We start from the raw sequence: 17,931 nt of genomic DNA, 5'->3' as shown, positions 1-17,931 counted from the left end.
ATAATATTATTAAAATAATAATAATTTAATATTTTATCTCTATAATTATAAATATTTTTAAATAGATAATATCTATAGTAGATCAAAATAAAATGATAGAAAAATAACAAATTCATATCAAACATAAATCTACTTCATAAATCAATAGATATTGCAACTTGTACGTAATTAAAGAATATTGATTTATATTTATCAAATATATTTAAGATAAACTAATCTTAAATCGTAAACTCGTAAAACACTAATAAAATAAAAAATTTTACTAATTTTAACAGAGTTTTCTTAAACTCATCAGAATTTATCAAAAATAAAATTTACATATTGTTTTCACGACCTTGAATTGTAAACTTTTACGAGTTTATAAATTTAAGAGTTAACTCCAGAGTTTAAGAACCTTGCAGCACACAACTTCATATAATGTCAACCTCTTAACTAATCAAAATAATAATTAAAAATTGTATTTATATATTTTTTTTAAATATTGTTAAAATTACTCGGTTACTAATATCATAAGTTTTTTTTTTGTCTTAAAAAAGATGATAAATTTTATCATAATTCACTGAAGCAACTGTAAAATTAATATCGACATTTGTCAGTTGAATAAATATAGATTATAGCTAGTTTAATAAAATAGTTAATATGTTACTATATCTTGTTATATTCATTAACTATTCATCAAATATAAGACTTCAAAGAAATTCTTCCAGGAAGTCCCGTGGCTTGGTAGAGGCAGCTACTTGCCCATTTTGTGGGTGGGAGGACGAATTTAATCTTCATGCCTTGCAGAGTTGTACGAGGGTGAAGCATATCTGGGAGAAAGTCGATAAGCAAGATCATCATTTTTTTTTTCTTTCTTTCTTTTCTCTTAGAGATTGGCTTGAGAATAGTATAACCGATGATTCATGTATTCGGAACAATATGCAACAAAGTATGCTATTGGGGTTATGATTAGTGCTATTTGGTTGAAGCGAAACGTGTGGTGTTTCAGCCCGCTAGCTATGATGCAAATAGTGTGACATCATGCAATTCACAAAACATTGGAGGCAAGTAAAGTGCTCAACAATAGTTTGCATCGTTTGGGAAGACAACCTCAATATCAAATGATTATTCATCCTTTTTTTCGATCATCCGTCTTCTTCCTCCTCTTACTAAAAAGTTTGTTAAGAAACTTTCATTTTCTTCATCTTAGCCAGTCATACACCAATATTTTTCATAACCAAGCTTTTGGGTTGCTTTCTGTTTTCTTGCACTTCCAACATCCAAACTCATTAATTTCAGTTTGAACAAGCAATCATCATTAGAGCTGCCAATGTAGAATTGATATGGGTAATACTAATACAAAATATTTGTTTCAAACATTCATTCATGAGACATAAGAATGGTAAATAACAAACTCGAGAAAAAATAAGATCAAGAAAGGATTTATCATGTAACTACTGCAGTACTGCTGCTCTAAATTTGACCAAAAGTTAGAAGGGAGAACAACTAAAAATGAAACCTATTGCAATACATCTTATATATAATATATAAAGGTTGGTCATGATTGTTCGTGGTCCTTATAACATATATGAAAATGAAAGATGAATAGAAGACACAAACACGAGAATAATATGAACAAACTTCTTGTTTTCGAGAAGGGGGAGGAAGAACAAGAATGGTTTCTAGTGTAAAAGTGAGAGTAAAGTATACAAGTGGACTGTGGTAACTAATTTTTTTTTCATGTAAAATAGTCCTTATAGCGTGGTAATGACATAATATCTACGTGGAGTGTCACTTAACATGTCATCTCATACACTCTACCAAAAAATAATAGAAGGTTTAAAATGATATACATCTTTCAATTTTAAAACATTTTTACATATTTGCAAATTTCAGATACTACAATAATCGGCGTTTACAATTTCAAAGACTATTTTGGTGATTTACCAATAAAAGTCAATTCTAAAGAGAATGACCAAAGGAGAGGGTTTAGTGAAAGAAAAACGTAAATCTTTGTTTGCGGATGTACAAAATGGTAGGATCAATTGTACCAGATCACTCTAAGTATGCTCCCATCCAAATAATACAAAATGTGCAAACGTGATATCACTATAATTATAATAATCTATACATACGTAAGTATCAACTGCACTGTCCAAAACACAAATACAAATTGCTTTAGCCTTTAATCAGCAAAGAATAAAAATAAACAAATTGCTTCAGCCATTAGATATACAAAGCCCAGCCATTCAACTGACGCCACAGATGCTAGAAAGGAATACACACGCACTATTCTTGCAGAAATAAGAATAGCGACTCTTAATAAGATTACATAGTTTAAAACCATACCATACATTTATGATCATGAATACAAAAATGAATGTAAAGTGAAGTTATGGAATGAATACCTCCCACAGCATCACAATTGGTCTTGTTAGTTTTCTTTACTCTTATATCAATCCTTTCCCCTGTTCTTTACTTTAATGGGGTTTGGATCGGTTGCCTTGGTTAGTATTTGGTCAGTTTGGTATGCAAGTACCCATCATGGATTATGTTTGGATGATTCAATAAAAACTTCAGTTCGATCAAATTCTTTTGAACAACACCTTCCATAACTCTGTTGAAAATAACGACGCGGAAAAATGGAAATTCCTTTGTTAATGATCAACAATCATGAGATTCTTGGTCCATCAAAACTATCCGCAGCTTACCACTATCTGAGCGGAGGTTATCTATCTTATATCCAATCTACACTTAGACAACAAAGACAACAGAGCTTCAGAGTAACAAAACAAAAGATTCAGGCAAAGGAAATCACCTGTACTTATACATCGACTTTAATACATGGAAGAAAAACAATGACCAGAAAATCAACTAAACAACAGGTGATTTACCTCTACTGAACTGTCAGGAGAAAACCACCTTAACAGCACACCAAGATGCACTACAGCAGGAGTCAGCTTGAAAAGTAAAGGAGTCGTTACCTGCAGAAATAATTTCAGAAATTATTAGGGAGACTATTTATTGTTACTCAATAAATTAGCTCACGTAAAAAAAAATAGCCATGCTTTAAATCATTGACAACACTGATTGAAGCTTCTTTAGATTTCAATTATTTAGTTAGATGCTGGGCGAACTTGCAGTTGTAGTTGTAACTTGTAATATATGACTGCAGCTCAAACAAATTAGGCCGCACCAAAGTTTTCCAAACATTCATTCCTATTTTTATTAGAAATTGGAAATAAAAATAACATCTATTTTACAAGATAAAAGATTATAACATTTTATTGCCTTCTAGTTTTTGCTATTTTTCTTTAGGGTTGTCAGCTAAATGTGTGTATTAGAACGTTCACTGCATTTCAAGATCTGTAACCCCCAACGGTATCCCTGCAACTTGCATAAACTTTAAAATTTTAGCTTGTTTCATTAATTTTTATTTATATTTTCTGTTTACTCTTTTAATTATAAAAATGACACTTTCTGTTCATTATAAAAACAGCGGAAAAGTGTTTTCACTGGTATATATACAATTTTATTTTAATACGAAACAAAGTAAAACAAGTTGGTATTTTTGCAATATAAAAGTGAAAATGAAAAATAGAAGCACATTATATTTTTTGAAACCAAACAGGCCGATGCACCAACACTGTCATATGGGAGTATGAGACAATAAAGAAATTGTAGCAGAACTTAAGGCTCCTTGGCCACCAACTTATCTTTCAGCAAGAAAACAGAAACTCACAAAAGAATTGTTTACATACTAATGTGCAATATAATGACGAAGGAAAAGGTTGGAACTTCCATTGATAAAGATAAAGAGATTCGGTTCTTATGCAGTCATTATGGATCAAAAACGAAAAAGAAAGCTATCAAGGCCATAGGTCACTGATGGAATCTTGTAACTGTTAATTCAAATATGAAAATAATTTCTCACCAGACTAAGAGCTGTGGTCCCAAGAAGCAGCAGATATAGTTTACCCTGTAATTAATCAAATATCATTTCGAAAATAAATGCTGATAATACTTCCGAATTCACACTTAACTTTCAAGTATCATCCCAAGTAATTACCATCATTGCAAAAATACATTATGTTACTAACCTCAACTAGATGAAGATTTGAAGCACGACTGAGAAGAACAAAAGCAAATTCTCCTATCTGTGCCATCGACATTCCTACCTGTACATGCACAAATTCAGGTACCTCAATCATTAAAAGAATATACAAAAACAGCATCATAACCTTCAAAGTTCAAATGATGAAATAAAGCTTACAAGTACTGAAGTCTTGTTGTTGTAACCAAATCCTTTCACAACTGAAGCAATTATGATTGTTTTTATAACAATCACCAAAATAACCGATGCTACCAAAATATCGACATGATTCCAGAGAAAATGAACATGAATCAGCATTCCAATGCTAGCAAGGAAAAGAGCAGCAAAAAGATTGCAAATAGGTTCAATCTACAAAAAAAGGGGGAAATTGTAAAAAAAATACTCATAAACTTAACTTATTATCAAGCACTCTGATTAAGAATACAGAAAAATTAGACCATGAAATAATCAGCCAATTTGTCAATTTCCATTGACAAAATCACCAACTTGTACAGAAGGAAACTCTTCATAGGTTCCTTGAACAATCTTTGGTTGATAGAGAAAAAAGTTTAGATTTTTTATAACACCACATATGAAGAATACAGAAAAAATGACCAATGAAAGTGCACGGATGTCATTTAAGTAAATCCAGAACTCACTAATTTTTTTTTGCAAACTGATACTAAAAAAGGTAACATGTGGCATTTTCACTCATTACCTTTAGTCCTTCAATAAGGTGGATGATAAAAACACAGAATCTAATGCATTGTATGAAACCATTATTTAGAATTTCTATGCATTTATCTGAATACATACAAGTTAAATCAATGCATGACAACATTCAACAAATAAATGATATTTGTGTCTTATGTTTGCACCACATGCATTTTCCAGATCCTGTATATAATCTTACTTGCTCTAGTGTATGTTGAGCCAAATCAGTGGTTGCAATCATCACTCCAGCAGCAAAGGCACCTAGTTCTAGACTTAGTCCCAGCTTATCGCTACACTGAAAATATATAAGTGCAATCAGCTAAACAAGGTAGTGCTAGACAAGTAACATTAAGGTAATCAAGCAAGAGAACAAGCATATACCATTTGAAGACAGTTATTAGATACATAGATGTGCAACTCATGCCAAATAAGTTGTACCAAGGGCCTTTTAAACATAAAAACAAAGCACAAGACACGTGCACACACAGTATGTAAGTTACTGCTGAGACAGTGAGATTCAATATTCCAGTTTGCCTAGTAGCTGATCTGATTACTAATCAATAGTATAAATTATTTGTCGGAGATGTTAAGAGTAAATATATTTTCAATGTATTAACATTAAATGATGTGCAGAAAATGTTAATTTACTGCTCATTATGAGCTTTGAAAGTAAGGTGAAGTACATCAAAGGAACGATAGCTGTATATCTTTTCTGCTCGTAAAAACAAATGAAACAGCATTTCAAAGAGAAAACAGAAATTAATACATATGAAAAATTAGGAAAGAGAACAAACCCAGGCTACAAGCAAGCAGAATGCAACAGACGCCAGCTGATAAAGTTCATTTGTCTGCACAAACATGACTATCGTTCAACCACAAACACAGTCGGACAAAAAATTAATTGCCATAAGATGGAAACAACTATAGAACCAAACAACAAATTTCCAATCCAATTCCACAATCCCTGCCACTATTATATGATATTAAGAAGTAACAAAAAGTAACCTCTTCCATGGGTGAGATTTTATCATTAAAGAGGGATAATAATATGAACCTGTGATGATAGGCTTATCATCAGTTTAAGAAACCACGGAAGGCAAGTGCGAGACAATATTGACAGAATAGAGAGAAATGCAATCAATGTCACCAGCCTGGATTATGAAAGGAGTATCATGCTGTATTAGATAAAAACTCTACAGTGTATGGCTATAAGCTCAGTAAAATCTTCAAATGAATGTAAAATGGATACAAAGTACATTTGAATATCTTAGCCCAGTCCTGAGCTGAAAAAAATTCAAATTTAAATGCCATTTAGTGCATTAAAGTTTAGCCAAACCACAAATATAAAATTTATTAAACTCGTAATAAGCAAAGTAGTATCGCTGAACACTTATCAAGGGAAGTGGTCAGTGACACTACCTATTATGAATTTATAATGATATGTAAGCACCATAATGTCATTTACTACCTATTATTGTCTTGTTGCTGTAGCAATACATGAATAAGTCCCTCTGTTCTTTTCAAGAGTGTCAATTAATGGTCTTTTGGTTCACATGCATTTTGACATGTTCTTTCACTTTTATCTTTTGCTATTGCATCACAAATATGGATAGTATGCTTTTAAATGTATAATTTAAGTATAACTTTTATGAACAACTAATTTTATAATCACATTTTTCAGAAGAAAAAAAAATGAACTTGTCTCATCTTTGGGAAAGTGAGAATGAGAAGAGTAAACTACAAGAAAATGGTCATGGAAACAAATAATAGCACTAGAAAGCCAAAGACGTTTGAGATTCTATACTAACAGTTTTGTCATTGATAACACTCCTTGAAAAACACCTGAGGTGCCACCCAAAACAGGAAGCAATGCAAAGAGCAACCCAACAGCACAATCCTTCAAAACAAACAAGTCTTAATAGAGCATTTGTAGAAGGCGTTTATTGTCCATATTGGTAAAATAATAACAATGAATGACCAAGTACCTGTAAAATAAGGGTCCCAATTGTGACTTGTCCATGAAGGGCATTAGTAGTGTTCTTTTCCATCAAAAACTTCAAGACCTGAACAAGAAAAAGTGGAAAAAAATAGAAAAATCATTATAGGCATGGAAGTTCATAAGACTGTGTGTGCACTTTATAATGGAATATAATCTGATTGCTTATGTTGTCATACCACTGCTGTTGAAGACATAGAAAGAAAAGCACCAACAAAAATCCCTTCTGAAGCTTTACCACCACATAACTGCAAAATTGCATCCAATCAGAACTGCAGCATTCAGAATGTCATATGGAAAAAAGTCCACAAATCCAAAAGATATTTAAAATAAAATAATGCCTCCATAAATATCCATTAAAACTGCAATACCACCAAACAGTCAAATTATATGGGACATATTAGATCAAGAAAAAGAAACAAAATGAACACATGTCTTCTCCTTTGATTAAATTACTATGTTCATCAAACTACTGCGAATTAAGCTTCAAATTTAAGAAATATGAGTACATATATTTTAATGCTAATGTATGTTTGGACCCAAAGCATCAATACAGTTGATTTGGGGCATACTTACTTGGAGTCAAACAAACATTTGCAATGGAGATCCAAACACATAATAAATGATCGAATATTTCTTGTTTGGCTTGTACGTGATTTGCATTCCCATTAACTTTTAGTCATAAAACGAAATAAGGACAATAACAAATAACATCTCTTAATTAGTGTGAATCGAAGTTATAAAAACATACCGACACAGTAAGTCCACACATGCATATAAATAGAAAAATCTGAAGCAAGCCTCCAAGAACAGCAACGGATCGAACAACTCGAAGCTGCAAGCATATAGATACAAATTAGGGTAATCAAGGTGAACAGAGTGAAGTGAAGCATAAACATGATAAAAAAAGAAAAGGGGAGAAAACAAAAAATAAGCCAACCTTTGTCATGGAAAACTCCAGGCCCAATGCAAAGAGAAGAAATATTACGCCAAATTGAGCCACTGTTTCCACCTACGTATTTGAACAAATTGCTCAGATAAATAAGCTTGCACCCTTTCAAACCCCAACAGGTCTCTCCATGTCTGAGAAAGTCAATTTTATATTACAAATCCACTCCCATCAAGATATTGCAGAATGACACAGCCTCACTTTTAAATACATGTTCTGATTGTGACAGTGTGCTGAAATCCCACAACGACTAGAGATATAACCAGAGTAGTCAGTATAAGACTTGGGAAATCCACGTCTCTTGAGCTAGTTTTGGAGCTAGTTTTAAAGGCTTAGCAGCCAAAGGCTTTTTTCGTAGAACACAAGAGCACAACCCCCTCAAAGAGTTTGCCCCACATAACCCCAAGAGTCTTATGAATTGCTACCAAAGCTGCATTCTTGGATGCCCCCACCCCAGGGAGAAAGTTCAAGCAATTAATTTTTACAAGACTTCAAACAATCAACTTGATGCCATTAAAGTAAATCTTGAGAAGAAGTGGAAGAGTTGAAGTTAATAATATTTCAAACTGTTTGTTATTCTAGAAGACACAAACAGCAATTGAGCGGCTCAAGCCCTAATGAAGAAGGTAACCATTGAAGAGAGAGGGCTTTCTAACATTTGATGTTTGAACTTCCTTGTTGGAAAGGTGCAGACAATATGGTTTGAGGCTCTAGGGCTGAAAAATAATAATGATCCCTAAAGTTGTCATATATAGTTGTAAGATTTGAAAGAATATTTACTATAAAGTAATATGATGTTAGTTAAGTTAGTGAACGTGTAATTTGGTTCATGGGATTACCGACTAGATTCATCCTACAAAGAGTGTATTTTACCTTACCCCATTAGGTTTCTTTTCAGATAAAAAGATTGCAAAAATGAAATCCAACTGAGCTGAACTCTAAAAATACACCAAAGGAAGAGCAGCGGATTTTTTTCAGATAAAAGGGGAAAATATTACAAGAGCAATTGATTGCTGTATCCACATACCTGCACCATTTCGTTGATGAAGTTGAAGCCTCCAGGTCCAACAATGGAGCCAGCTAGAAGATATCCAGTAATGACCTGCCATATAATACTTTGAGGTGATTCTCCAAGAGGTTTAACAGAAGCTATAGTGCAATAGATCGTAAAATTGCATTTGCCAAGAATGAAGCTTAGAATAAGAATATTCATACCGGTTGTCCAGCAAAAGCAAATGCAACGCCGCCACAAGTTGCCGAAACAATAGCAACTACCAGGTCTGAAATCAATCTACATGGCAATAATGAAATAAGCTCTCAGTTGTTATTTTTATATAACCCATCTTGAGATGGAAAAGGTAACAAATAAAAGAAGAGTACCTTAAATCTAGCTGCAGCACCGGATACTTGGATTTAAAGTTAGAAATGATAAATACATTGTCCTGAAAAGAAGCATAATTTTCACATTTGAAATTTGCAAACTGAATATCAGCAAAAAGAACCAACCAAACATGGGAATGTATATCACCTTTCGATCTATCAACGTTGGGGTTTCCTCACCTCTATTGAAAACACGATGGAGTGCATATGACCTATAAGTTTAGAAAAACACATTTTACTACTATATATAGAAAAAAAAAATGTATCGAATACTCAGACAACCAATTCAAGTTGTAGACAAAAGTCGAGATCAGTACTTTTCATCTTTGGTGTCATTCTTGTTTGGAGTGACTCTGGCCACAGTCTCCAAAACAGCCTGATCGAAGGACAAGGCAAGAGGGGTAACTCAGCATAATCACCCTCAGAACAATTATGTAATGTAATATACAAGTGTCATGGATGCATATCGATAAGAGAACATAACCAGATTCACCACTAACTACTACTAAAAGCTTTAAAGTAGAACTTCAAATATGAAGTAAATGAATCCTTTCATTATAAAAAACAAGTTACCTAAATTACACCATCAAAGTCTATATCATTAATACCTCATCTAGATTAGCTTCTAACTGTAAGAGCTTCTTAATTCGAATAATTAATTTTGCTTCACTTGAAAAAGTCTTTATAATTTTTTAACCATAAATAGAAGCTAAACTAGAGAGCTTCTGAATAGCTTGAGATGTTGCAACTCATACGGAAAACTATTTATTTAAAAAACTATATGCTATTAAAATATGTTGTATAACTATTTATAGAGAAATTTATGTTACTCTAAATCAAACTAGTATGCAATCATCATTTGAAATCAAGGATTAAGGTAGAAAACTAACCTGCTGTTCTGCTACACTGTTATTGAAACCTCCCGCATCAGGCACTGTTGTTAAAACTAAGCATTAAATTAGGTTTCGAAATTCTTCAACTCTACTATTCACTAAATCAAACCAAAATCGTGAACATTCAATACAATAATTGTGCATAGGAATCGAGATCTTATGAAGTCAAAATAATTTGAATCATAATTGAGTGTATTTCTTTGTTGCGAATTGGAATGTAAGAATGATTAATATGTAAAGAGATTGAACCTTCGTTTTGTTCGTTGTCGGTAAACTCGTGCTGAAGAGCTCGATCGATTATATCGGCGAAACTACCGTGTCGAGGGGTGGAGAGGGAGACATTGGAGTCGGTGGAGTTTGTGAGATGGAAAGGATCGGAGTGAGTAGGTCGGATGGCGAGAGAGGAATGAGGTAGGAGAAGAAGAGTGTGGAAGATAATGAGCACAACAACTGTCACCAACACGAAGTGGTTGTTGCAACAGAGTGGGTGTGATCTTGGTGTTAACATTGCCACGCCGGCGTAGGTTAGCAGGTAGCTGGGGATGTTGGCCGGCGGGCGGAGTGAGAGAGAGGCAGTAGAGGAAGTAGGAGCGGTGAGTAAGGTGAAGTCAAATTGAAGTCGTTGATTAAATATTATCCATTATTTACTAGTAATGTACTATTGTATTGTATTGTATTCGATGCCACTTCTTGTCGTTTTGACCACTGTGCCCTTGCCCCCATTTTTTCGCTGGAACACATGCTTGGATATGGCAAATCACTACTACTAGTGTTTCTTTATCTAGGATTTTATTTCTTCATTAAATTACTAGTGTAAAATTTGTTCGACTCACAAAATTATATCTGTTCATGATACTTCACTCAACAAAATATTGTTCGTCTTTTTCATAATTTCATTGCAATATTTATTTTATTTTGGTTAAAAAATACAATGTAAATTAGGATATTTTGGTAGTACTTATTGACAAGCTTGGATAGTTTATCTATTCCAATTTGCCAAGCTTGGCATATATCTTTCATCCTCCAGCTTGTAGGAGCATAGAGGAATCGGATGATGAAAAGGAATTAGCCAACCATTGATTTTTCCATTTTCCTTTCTATTTTCTATGATTTTGGTAGGTTAATTAGTAGGTTTAACTAGCACTGATTCAATTAGTTTCTAAAATTAGCTGGAAATGACATTGCCCATGTAGTACCACTCATTTATGCATATTATAATATACTCGCATTTACAGACATGTTACAATTCATACATCTAAAATATATAAACACTATACATTGAAGTTTTCACTGATATGCAAACATTCTGACACAGAAACTTAAAGATCTGGAAACTCATAATATGGACCATTTTTCCGGTTCAGTAAATCTCACAACGTGGAAGTGCAGGATCACTGTTATGCAGTCTTTGGATTTCCTCTCGTTTCTATCAAGCATTTCTTCTCGAGATTGACTATTGAATCTGCAATGACTCTAGCACTGGACTTCATGTATCCACCTGAAACATGGAATGGAAAATTAAAGACACCCTAATAAACATCTCAAATAGGCTGAGAAAATAATAGAAGGTTGCTAAAAAGCTTTATTTCACAGATTGGTTTAGAACCCATCACCGTTACGGCCTATTATATCTTCATACAACATGGAATAAGTACAAGATTAGAGAAAATTGTTGTGAAAGATTCTCTTTAACATATACAACATGGAATAAGTACAAGATTAGAGAAAATTGTTGTGAAAGATTCTCTTTTAACCCAAATGTTAAAATTTCCAAAAGTGTTCGAGTATATCTTAAAACTGATTAGTCACATTTTTTATCATATTTAATTACGATGTCTTTTCAATAATATTTATTTTATTTTCCAGGATGAAAATGGGACCTTTGTGGTGTAATTTCCGTTTGCACACATCATGGCCCACATATATATGGTAGGGAGGGGAAAAAAGGCATACCTGAAGTGAGCATGACAATAGGAATGTTCTTCTCACGAGCAAACCGAAAAACTTTCTCATCTCTAAGAGCAATTCCGTCGGGACTAATCTGCATGCACAAAGTAATACAAGCAATACCTATGATGTGTGGTAAGAAACTACTATAACAGTAATTCACAATAAAGACCTACTCTTTTCTTGCAGAAGCTATAGATCAAGAGCAAATGACCAGCCAATTCAATACAAGGTTACAATTTACAGCAATAAATTGAATCCAAGAATGACATTACCTTCAACCTTCCTAATGGGTCACCTTCTAGAATGTCAGTTCCAGCATTATAAACTAACAATTCAGGGTTAAACCTTCGCCCAGCAACCTTGAATCACATTGGCATGAATAACAAAAATAAGTTAAGTACCTGAAAGTTACTTTTAACAAAAATTCTTCTACTGATAAACAATTCTAGAATATTTAATGGGTTTGCTTGGCAGTTAGGTTAGAAGCAGTAGGGAAGGGAAGAAATCAAAGGTAAAAAACAGTGGAAATGGTGAAGTGAGGAAAGGATAGACATTGGGTGGTTAGATGGTAATTTTGCTCTCCCTCGTTTTGATTTTTCAAATTAAGATGGTAAAGGTAAGATGAAGTGCATGTTTAATCAAATTAACATTTAATATAGTTGGATAATTGGATAGGATAAAGCAAAGAAAAATCATTATATATATAAAATACACATAATCCTAGTAATGTAGTAGACCAAAAAATTATAGAATAGCAAAGCTATAGTTTAACATACCTCGAGTGCTTCATCTAGTTTCTGCAGGTACTCTTCTGTACGGGTCCCGCTCTGAAAATTTGAGGTGAAAAAGAGAGAAAGAAATGTTACAGAGGGAAATCAGAAAAATTTGATCCAGGTTTTAACTGCTCAAATGAATATACCTTTACTTCAACTTTCTGATTTATGTAATTTCTTGCTTCATAATCCTAATATAAAACACAGAAAAGAATAGTAAGATAGGTCGGTCTAAAGATAATGAATTGAACATGGCCTGCTAGAATACATGCACATTCTAAATTAAAAGCAAATTATTATTTACTGTTGTTACTGTAACACTTTTCCTATTATATGGGGGAAAAAAAATTGTTACGAGATAATACAAAGCATTGCGGTTTAGAAGGCATTAATGTAATAAACCAATTTCAGTATATTTTTTAGTGAATAATTTGATGACTTCTTGCATACTTTATTTGCAAGTTAAATGTAGATGCAAGCACAAAAATTCGTACATGTTGAACTTGACATAAATGCCATTTTCCAGTATTCAAATTCAAATCGGTTTTTATTTAAAAAGAGGATCTGGTACCAAGAGTTGATAAGCCCAATAAACAGAGATATAGAAAGACCAAAAAAAACCCTCAGATAAATCATTAAAAATACAATTTCAGTTTTCTAACACTAGACCCATAAAAGTAATCCACCTAATAAAGGACACTGTTGTTGTTACTAATAGCGCAACACCTAGAGCAGGAGGCTGCCACCATTGTTGGGGGTCTATAGAGGGTCAAATTTATATGCAAACATAGCCTTGTGAGTGGAGATGATGTTTCTGCGACTAGGTTCATGACCACTAGCCCACAAGAAAGCAATGTCGCTGTTGATGCAAGGCTCAGTCATTTCACCAGTGGAATTTTGAAAACAATTATGATATATTTTTCATGCCATGATCACAATGGGATTCATAGAGAGAGATTCGTCCTTCACATCAAGACAGAAGATACAATGATCTAAATGGATGATAGAACCACACGACACAGGCAGCATGTCATATGTCATCCATCAATGTTGAATAGACTAAGCAAATGTAAAGGAAGAGAAATGGAGAAACATTCCCTTCATAAGAATATGGAAAAAAAGAGGTTAAATGTCTAGGAGCAGAGAGCTTTACCAAAGGATAAATTCCAGGGTTATACATATCCAGAATATAGACTCGGCCTGCCATTACAAAGGTCCTATTAGTGAAAATATCCTAATAGATATGAAGGCAAATACAAGAGGGAGAAATTCGTTTGGCCATACTATCATCGGCGAAGTCCATTTCATGACCATTTCCTTGATGTGCATCAAGATCAATAATCATCACCCTGAAGATTTTGCAAACAACGTTTACACAGTGTTAATAATAGAATAAGCTAACTGGAAATTTTCAAAACTAAATGTGACAGTAGTAGTACCTTGATATATTCAACTGAACAAAAGCAAAGTGGATGCATAGAGAAATATCTGCGTAGGCACAAAATCCACCTCCTTTTTCTGCAGAGCAGTGATGAAAACCACCTCCCACATTAATGGCCCATCCTCTCTCCTTTGCAAGTTTTGCAGCCAATATAGTTCCTCCAACCTGCCATTAGTATAGGAGTAAGATCATATTCTTGGAGACATTAAACAGACTTCAATAATTTTTTTTGCCTTACCTGTTTCCTAAATGGGAAAAGAACTTTATGTTGCACAAGACAATTGGGAAAAAATGCCACAGGAGGGACCTATATTTTATTACTTTATGTCAGTAAATAATCTTCAATATGTCAACCGAATAAAGTCCCAGCAAATGCCATTCTGTTATCAGAAAAACAATGGAAAAAAATAAACCAAAGAATTCCAGCAACCCAGTATAAATTTCTTTCAAGCACAATAATTTTTTTGTAATCTGAACATAAATTTCCATTTAAGAGCTCCACACACGAAAGCAAGGAATAATAATGCATTTAGACCACAAAAGAGTAAATAATTGCCTCAGGCTTGCACGTAAGTGGAAAGTACCTCAATTATCTTGGCAACATTCGAACTTTCCTTCAAACTATTCAAGTATGATTCTGAGTGTACCTTTGGATTGAAAAAGAAAAGAAAGAAAATGGATTTAGAACTAGACACTGCTTAAAATACATCAGTTTGAATCACACTTTTTTTCTCAGCATGAAAAACATCAATGGTAAGCAAAACGATCAATGAAATAACTTCAGCAATAAAAAACTCATTATATACGTCACTGAAAGCAAGGGTCACATCCTTCTTCATGAGGATGGGCAGTATAAAGCAAATCTTTCATATAAAATAATTTAACATGGTAAATATGATAAAAAGGAAAAATGTTAACAAGGATGTTAGTTAAATAGAAAGTGTTGATAAGTAAAACTATTTAAGTTGCTAATGTATCATATTTTTTTTTTGGTACATTCATTTTGTTTTTTACTTATTAACTTCTTAACTAGTGTTAGCTGGTTACCGAGACACTGTGACAGTGGACGAAATATTTGAGTAAACAATTTAATAGAACACTAATGAGAGCTCGTGCTTATATTTAGTACGTCTGAGTTTTCACTTCTAAAAATTAATGTTTACTCAAGTCCAAATATAGTGTAGATAAACTCTTAAAAAATTGATTAAACCACTTGCTTATTTGACCAACAAATGAGATGAAAGATAAGACATATTCATAATGAAAAGAGAGAGTGATTTACCACTAGAAGGTCATCTTTAGAAGCTTCAAGAGGCTCAACAATACACTTTTTATCCAGAACACCAAAAGAAACAAGGAAGCGACAAATTCGTCCCCATTTGGACGAATCAAAAGGATGCCTAAAACAAATAATCAATCAATTACACAATTCCAATTGCGATTATTCACAAGTGAGTGAGGAAAGTGGTTACAGTTTCTCTATGCCGAGAAAGGATACATCGTAAGAATTGGAGTAGATAAGCGGAACCTGAATAATGGTGAAAAGTAAATAAGCAATCAAAGTAAGGGCGTTAGAATAGGAGTTAGTGGAAGAAGATGGTAAAGCTTACTTTGAACGGAGGGATATCGAAGTAGAGGTTGGTAGAGAGGATGCGGTTGCGCATAACAGCATCGTTAGCGGGAGAAAAAGAAGAAGACGAAGACATCAATCAATGTTTTGGTATGGTACACAACGCGGTGGTGGTGAAAGATGGATGAAATAATGGCTGAACCACCGATACACCGATTTCACTCGGTGATGGATAATGTTTGCTAATGTCGATTTTAGTCTAATTTAATTTAATTTAATGTTTAGTAAGAAAAAGTTAATATAATGTAAAATTGCAAACTACTGGTAAAATTAAAAGCTTTTCTATTTTATCCCAATTTTCAACTTATTAAAAAGATAATTTACATGTAAATCAATTCATTTTTATGACTTCAAATCACAAATTTGTAAAAGATTGAAAGTTAATTCGAATGTATGACAACATTAACGAAAGATTTATCTATTGATATAGTTCATATAGTTCAATTTATTGATAATACAACCTAACTCAAAGTTTTTGGTTCAATTTAATAAACGTCATATTTAGACATTGAAATAAAAAGAAATAAAAAAAACAAAATATTAAATTTAAGTAAAAAATTATCTATTTAAATAAAATAAAAAGAAAAAAAGTGACTTGAAATGGTAATTATAGAAGAAAAAAAATAGTTCTAAATTTTCTACATAATGGAGGAAGAATAAAAGAAACCTAAAGAATATTTATTGTGAGAAATTTATTCTCATAAATAATTTTCCCGGAAAATAATGATTGCAAACTTATTCTCATGTATTTTCTAAGAAAATTGTTTGGTTTGTATTATTGGGAACTTATTCGTTACATCAATTTTATTCCCAAGTTAATGGGAATTTTTTATTACCACTTCTTTCATAAAATAAAAATATTGGAATATGAAAAGTTACGTAATTAATTAGCGTATACGAGTGTAAAATCATTTTACATATGCACACAACCACAATGGTATAGTTATTGTCTTAAGTGTAAATAAAAATACAATGACATATCAAAATTAATGATTCTGGTTATCAATATAAAATTAATTTACACTGAGGATCAATAGAATTAAGTAGTTAATTGTCAATCTATTTTCTCGAGATGTTATCTATTTCTTGAAATCTTTAAATCTATGAATAATGTTTTTTAAACTTTATAACAACACACGAAGATACTAATTTACGACGATGATAAAGTGAATCAATTTGTCTTGTGATTAACCCACTAAAAAGATAGAGCAAAATGAATCAACTTAAATAGTGGAGTCAAAAGTATTACTCCGCCTCATCATTTGGCGGGTTGGTTGGCCGACCCTCCAAAAAAAGCTTTTTATTTATTTAAATTTTTACAAAAATAATAAATATAATCATAATCGATCAATAAAATTAAATGTCAAAACAAAATCACCACTACTATAAAAAAGTTTCAAAATAAATCTATCAATATTAACTAATTTGAAAAAATTATTACAATTTACTTACTTTTATAGTATACTTTATGAATATGAGATTATATGTTATTACATTTATAATGTATTGACGTACTAATTAAGGTTACCCGATTAGTTTTTTTATCCTTGTGCATAAAACTAATCCCTAATAGCTTTTAATTGAGATCGGAGTTTTTAATTGGATTGAGCAAATTAATGGACCACTTTTCATTTTTGAGTTTGGTCAAGTTAATAAAAACAAAAGTCATAAAAAAGGTTTAAAAGAATAACAATTTTTGTAATCTAGTTTAACGATTCAACCCATCCTACCTCGTCTGGTTTATTTAGCAGCTAAACAGAGTGATTCAACTTCAATAGACGAGTTCAAATTTCTATCCCAATCCACCTAAAATAAAAGACAAAATAAATTGAATAAAAGACAAAATAAATTGACGCGTACATCCAACCCATTTTATCCTTCTACTAATTTATCGTACAAATACTCCTTGTCCTAAGGTTTTTCAAGTAGGGATGCGGCTGTTTTGTTCACTGGTGTGTTGTCAATATTTGCTTCTTCATTTTCTCTCATGATTCTAATGTTATTTTCCATTCCATTTTTTTTAACAATCTTGATCCCTCCATCAATTATGAAGATTGAGTTGTCCCAAACAGAACATGAGATGTCTTGTACTTATTAGAATTAGCTTTAAACTTTTGAATATTAAAGGTTATC

The 17,931-nt window shown here is 32.5% G+C and overlaps 2 protein-coding genes across 4 annotated transcripts; both read right to left on the bottom strand.

Annotated features, from left to right (window-relative positions):
- Positions 1-723: 723 nt before the first annotated feature.
- Positions 724-10,751, bottom strand: LOC101510477 (K(+) efflux antiporter 6). Of its 2 annotated transcripts, XR_012162640.1 has the most exons (21): positions 10,254-10,751; positions 10,002-10,045; positions 9,429-9,487; positions 9,260-9,323; positions 9,112-9,173; positions 8,947-9,022; positions 8,759-8,833; positions 7,723-7,794; positions 7,534-7,617; positions 6,962-7,030; positions 6,772-6,849; positions 6,595-6,683; positions 5,841-5,937; positions 5,581-5,634; positions 4,986-5,081; positions 4,253-4,441; positions 4,080-4,157; positions 3,914-3,958; positions 2,874-2,963; positions 2,388-2,727; positions 724-1,303 (listed from the first exon to the last, which is right to left on the bottom strand). XR_012162640.1 is itself a non-coding variant. In XM_004498852.4 (20 exons), the coding sequence occupies exons 1-20, from the start codon at positions 10,510-10,512 to the stop codon at positions 2,644-2,646; spliced, it is 1,764 nt and encodes a 587-aa protein (XP_004498909.1). In that variant the 5' UTR covers positions 10,513-10,751; the 3' UTR covers positions 2,061-2,643. The 2 variants fall into 2 exon arrangements, 1 of the variants encoding a protein (XP_004498909.1); XM_004498852.4 differs by lacking the exon at positions 724-1,303 and having other exon boundaries at positions 2,061-2,727.
- Positions 9,429-15,997, bottom strand: LOC101510154 (histone deacetylase 2). 2 transcript variants are annotated; one of them, XR_012162641.1, is made up of 15 exons: positions 15,779-15,997; positions 15,641-15,696; positions 15,451-15,568; positions 14,753-14,815; positions 14,407-14,475; positions 14,167-14,333; positions 14,012-14,076; positions 13,881-13,927; positions 12,874-12,918; positions 12,731-12,781; positions 12,227-12,313; positions 11,958-12,045; positions 11,379-11,502; positions 10,002-10,045; positions 9,429-9,487 (listed from the first exon to the last, which is right to left on the bottom strand). XR_012162641.1 is itself a non-coding variant. In XM_004498851.4 (13 exons), exons 1-13 carry the CDS (start codon positions 15,872-15,874, stop codon positions 11,402-11,404), a joined length of 1,053 nt encoding a protein of 350 aa, XP_004498908.1. In that variant the 5' UTR covers positions 15,875-15,996; the 3' UTR covers positions 11,195-11,401. The 2 variants fall into 2 exon arrangements, 1 of the variants encoding a protein (XP_004498908.1); XM_004498851.4 differs by lacking the exons at positions 9,429-9,487; positions 10,002-10,045 and having other exon boundaries at positions 11,195-11,502; positions 15,779-15,996.
- Positions 15,998-17,931: the final 1,934 nt, after the last annotated feature.

Source organism: Cicer arietinum, chromosome 4 (genome assembly GCF_000331145.2).
Source record: "Cicer arietinum cultivar CDC Frontier isolate Library 1 chromosome 4, Cicar.CDCFrontier_v2.0, whole genome shotgun sequence".
NCBI lineage: Eukaryota > Viridiplantae > Streptophyta > Magnoliopsida > Fabales > Fabaceae > Cicer > Cicer arietinum.
Note: the sequence above shows the minus strand (reverse complement) of the source record. Positions and strands in the feature narration are given on the sequence as shown.

Coding starts and splice junctions, on each gene's coding strand:
- LOC101510477 (XM_004498852.4), bottom strand. CDS start 10,512: ATGTTAACACCAAGATCACACCCACTCTGTTGCAACAACCACTTCGTG. Junction 7,795..8,758: donor TCATCAACGAAATGGTGCAG/GTATGTGGATAC, acceptor TCAAATACGTAG/GTGGAAACAGTGGCTCAATT. Junction 4,158..4,252: donor ACAACAAGACTTCAGTACTT/GTAAGCTTTATT, acceptor GTGCATGTACAG/GTAGGAATGTCGATGGCACA.
- LOC101510154 (XM_004498851.4), bottom strand. CDS start 15,874: ATGTCTTCGTCTTCTTCTTTTTCTCCCGCTAACGATGCTGTTATGCGC. Junction 13,928..14,011: donor AATGGACTTCGCCGATGATA/GTATGGCCAAAC, acceptor TTGTAATGGCAG/GCCGAGTCTATATTCTGGAT. Junction 12,919..13,880: donor ACCCTGGAATTTATCCTTTG/GTAAAGCTCTCT, acceptor GTTTTATATTAG/GATTATGAAGCAAGAAATTA.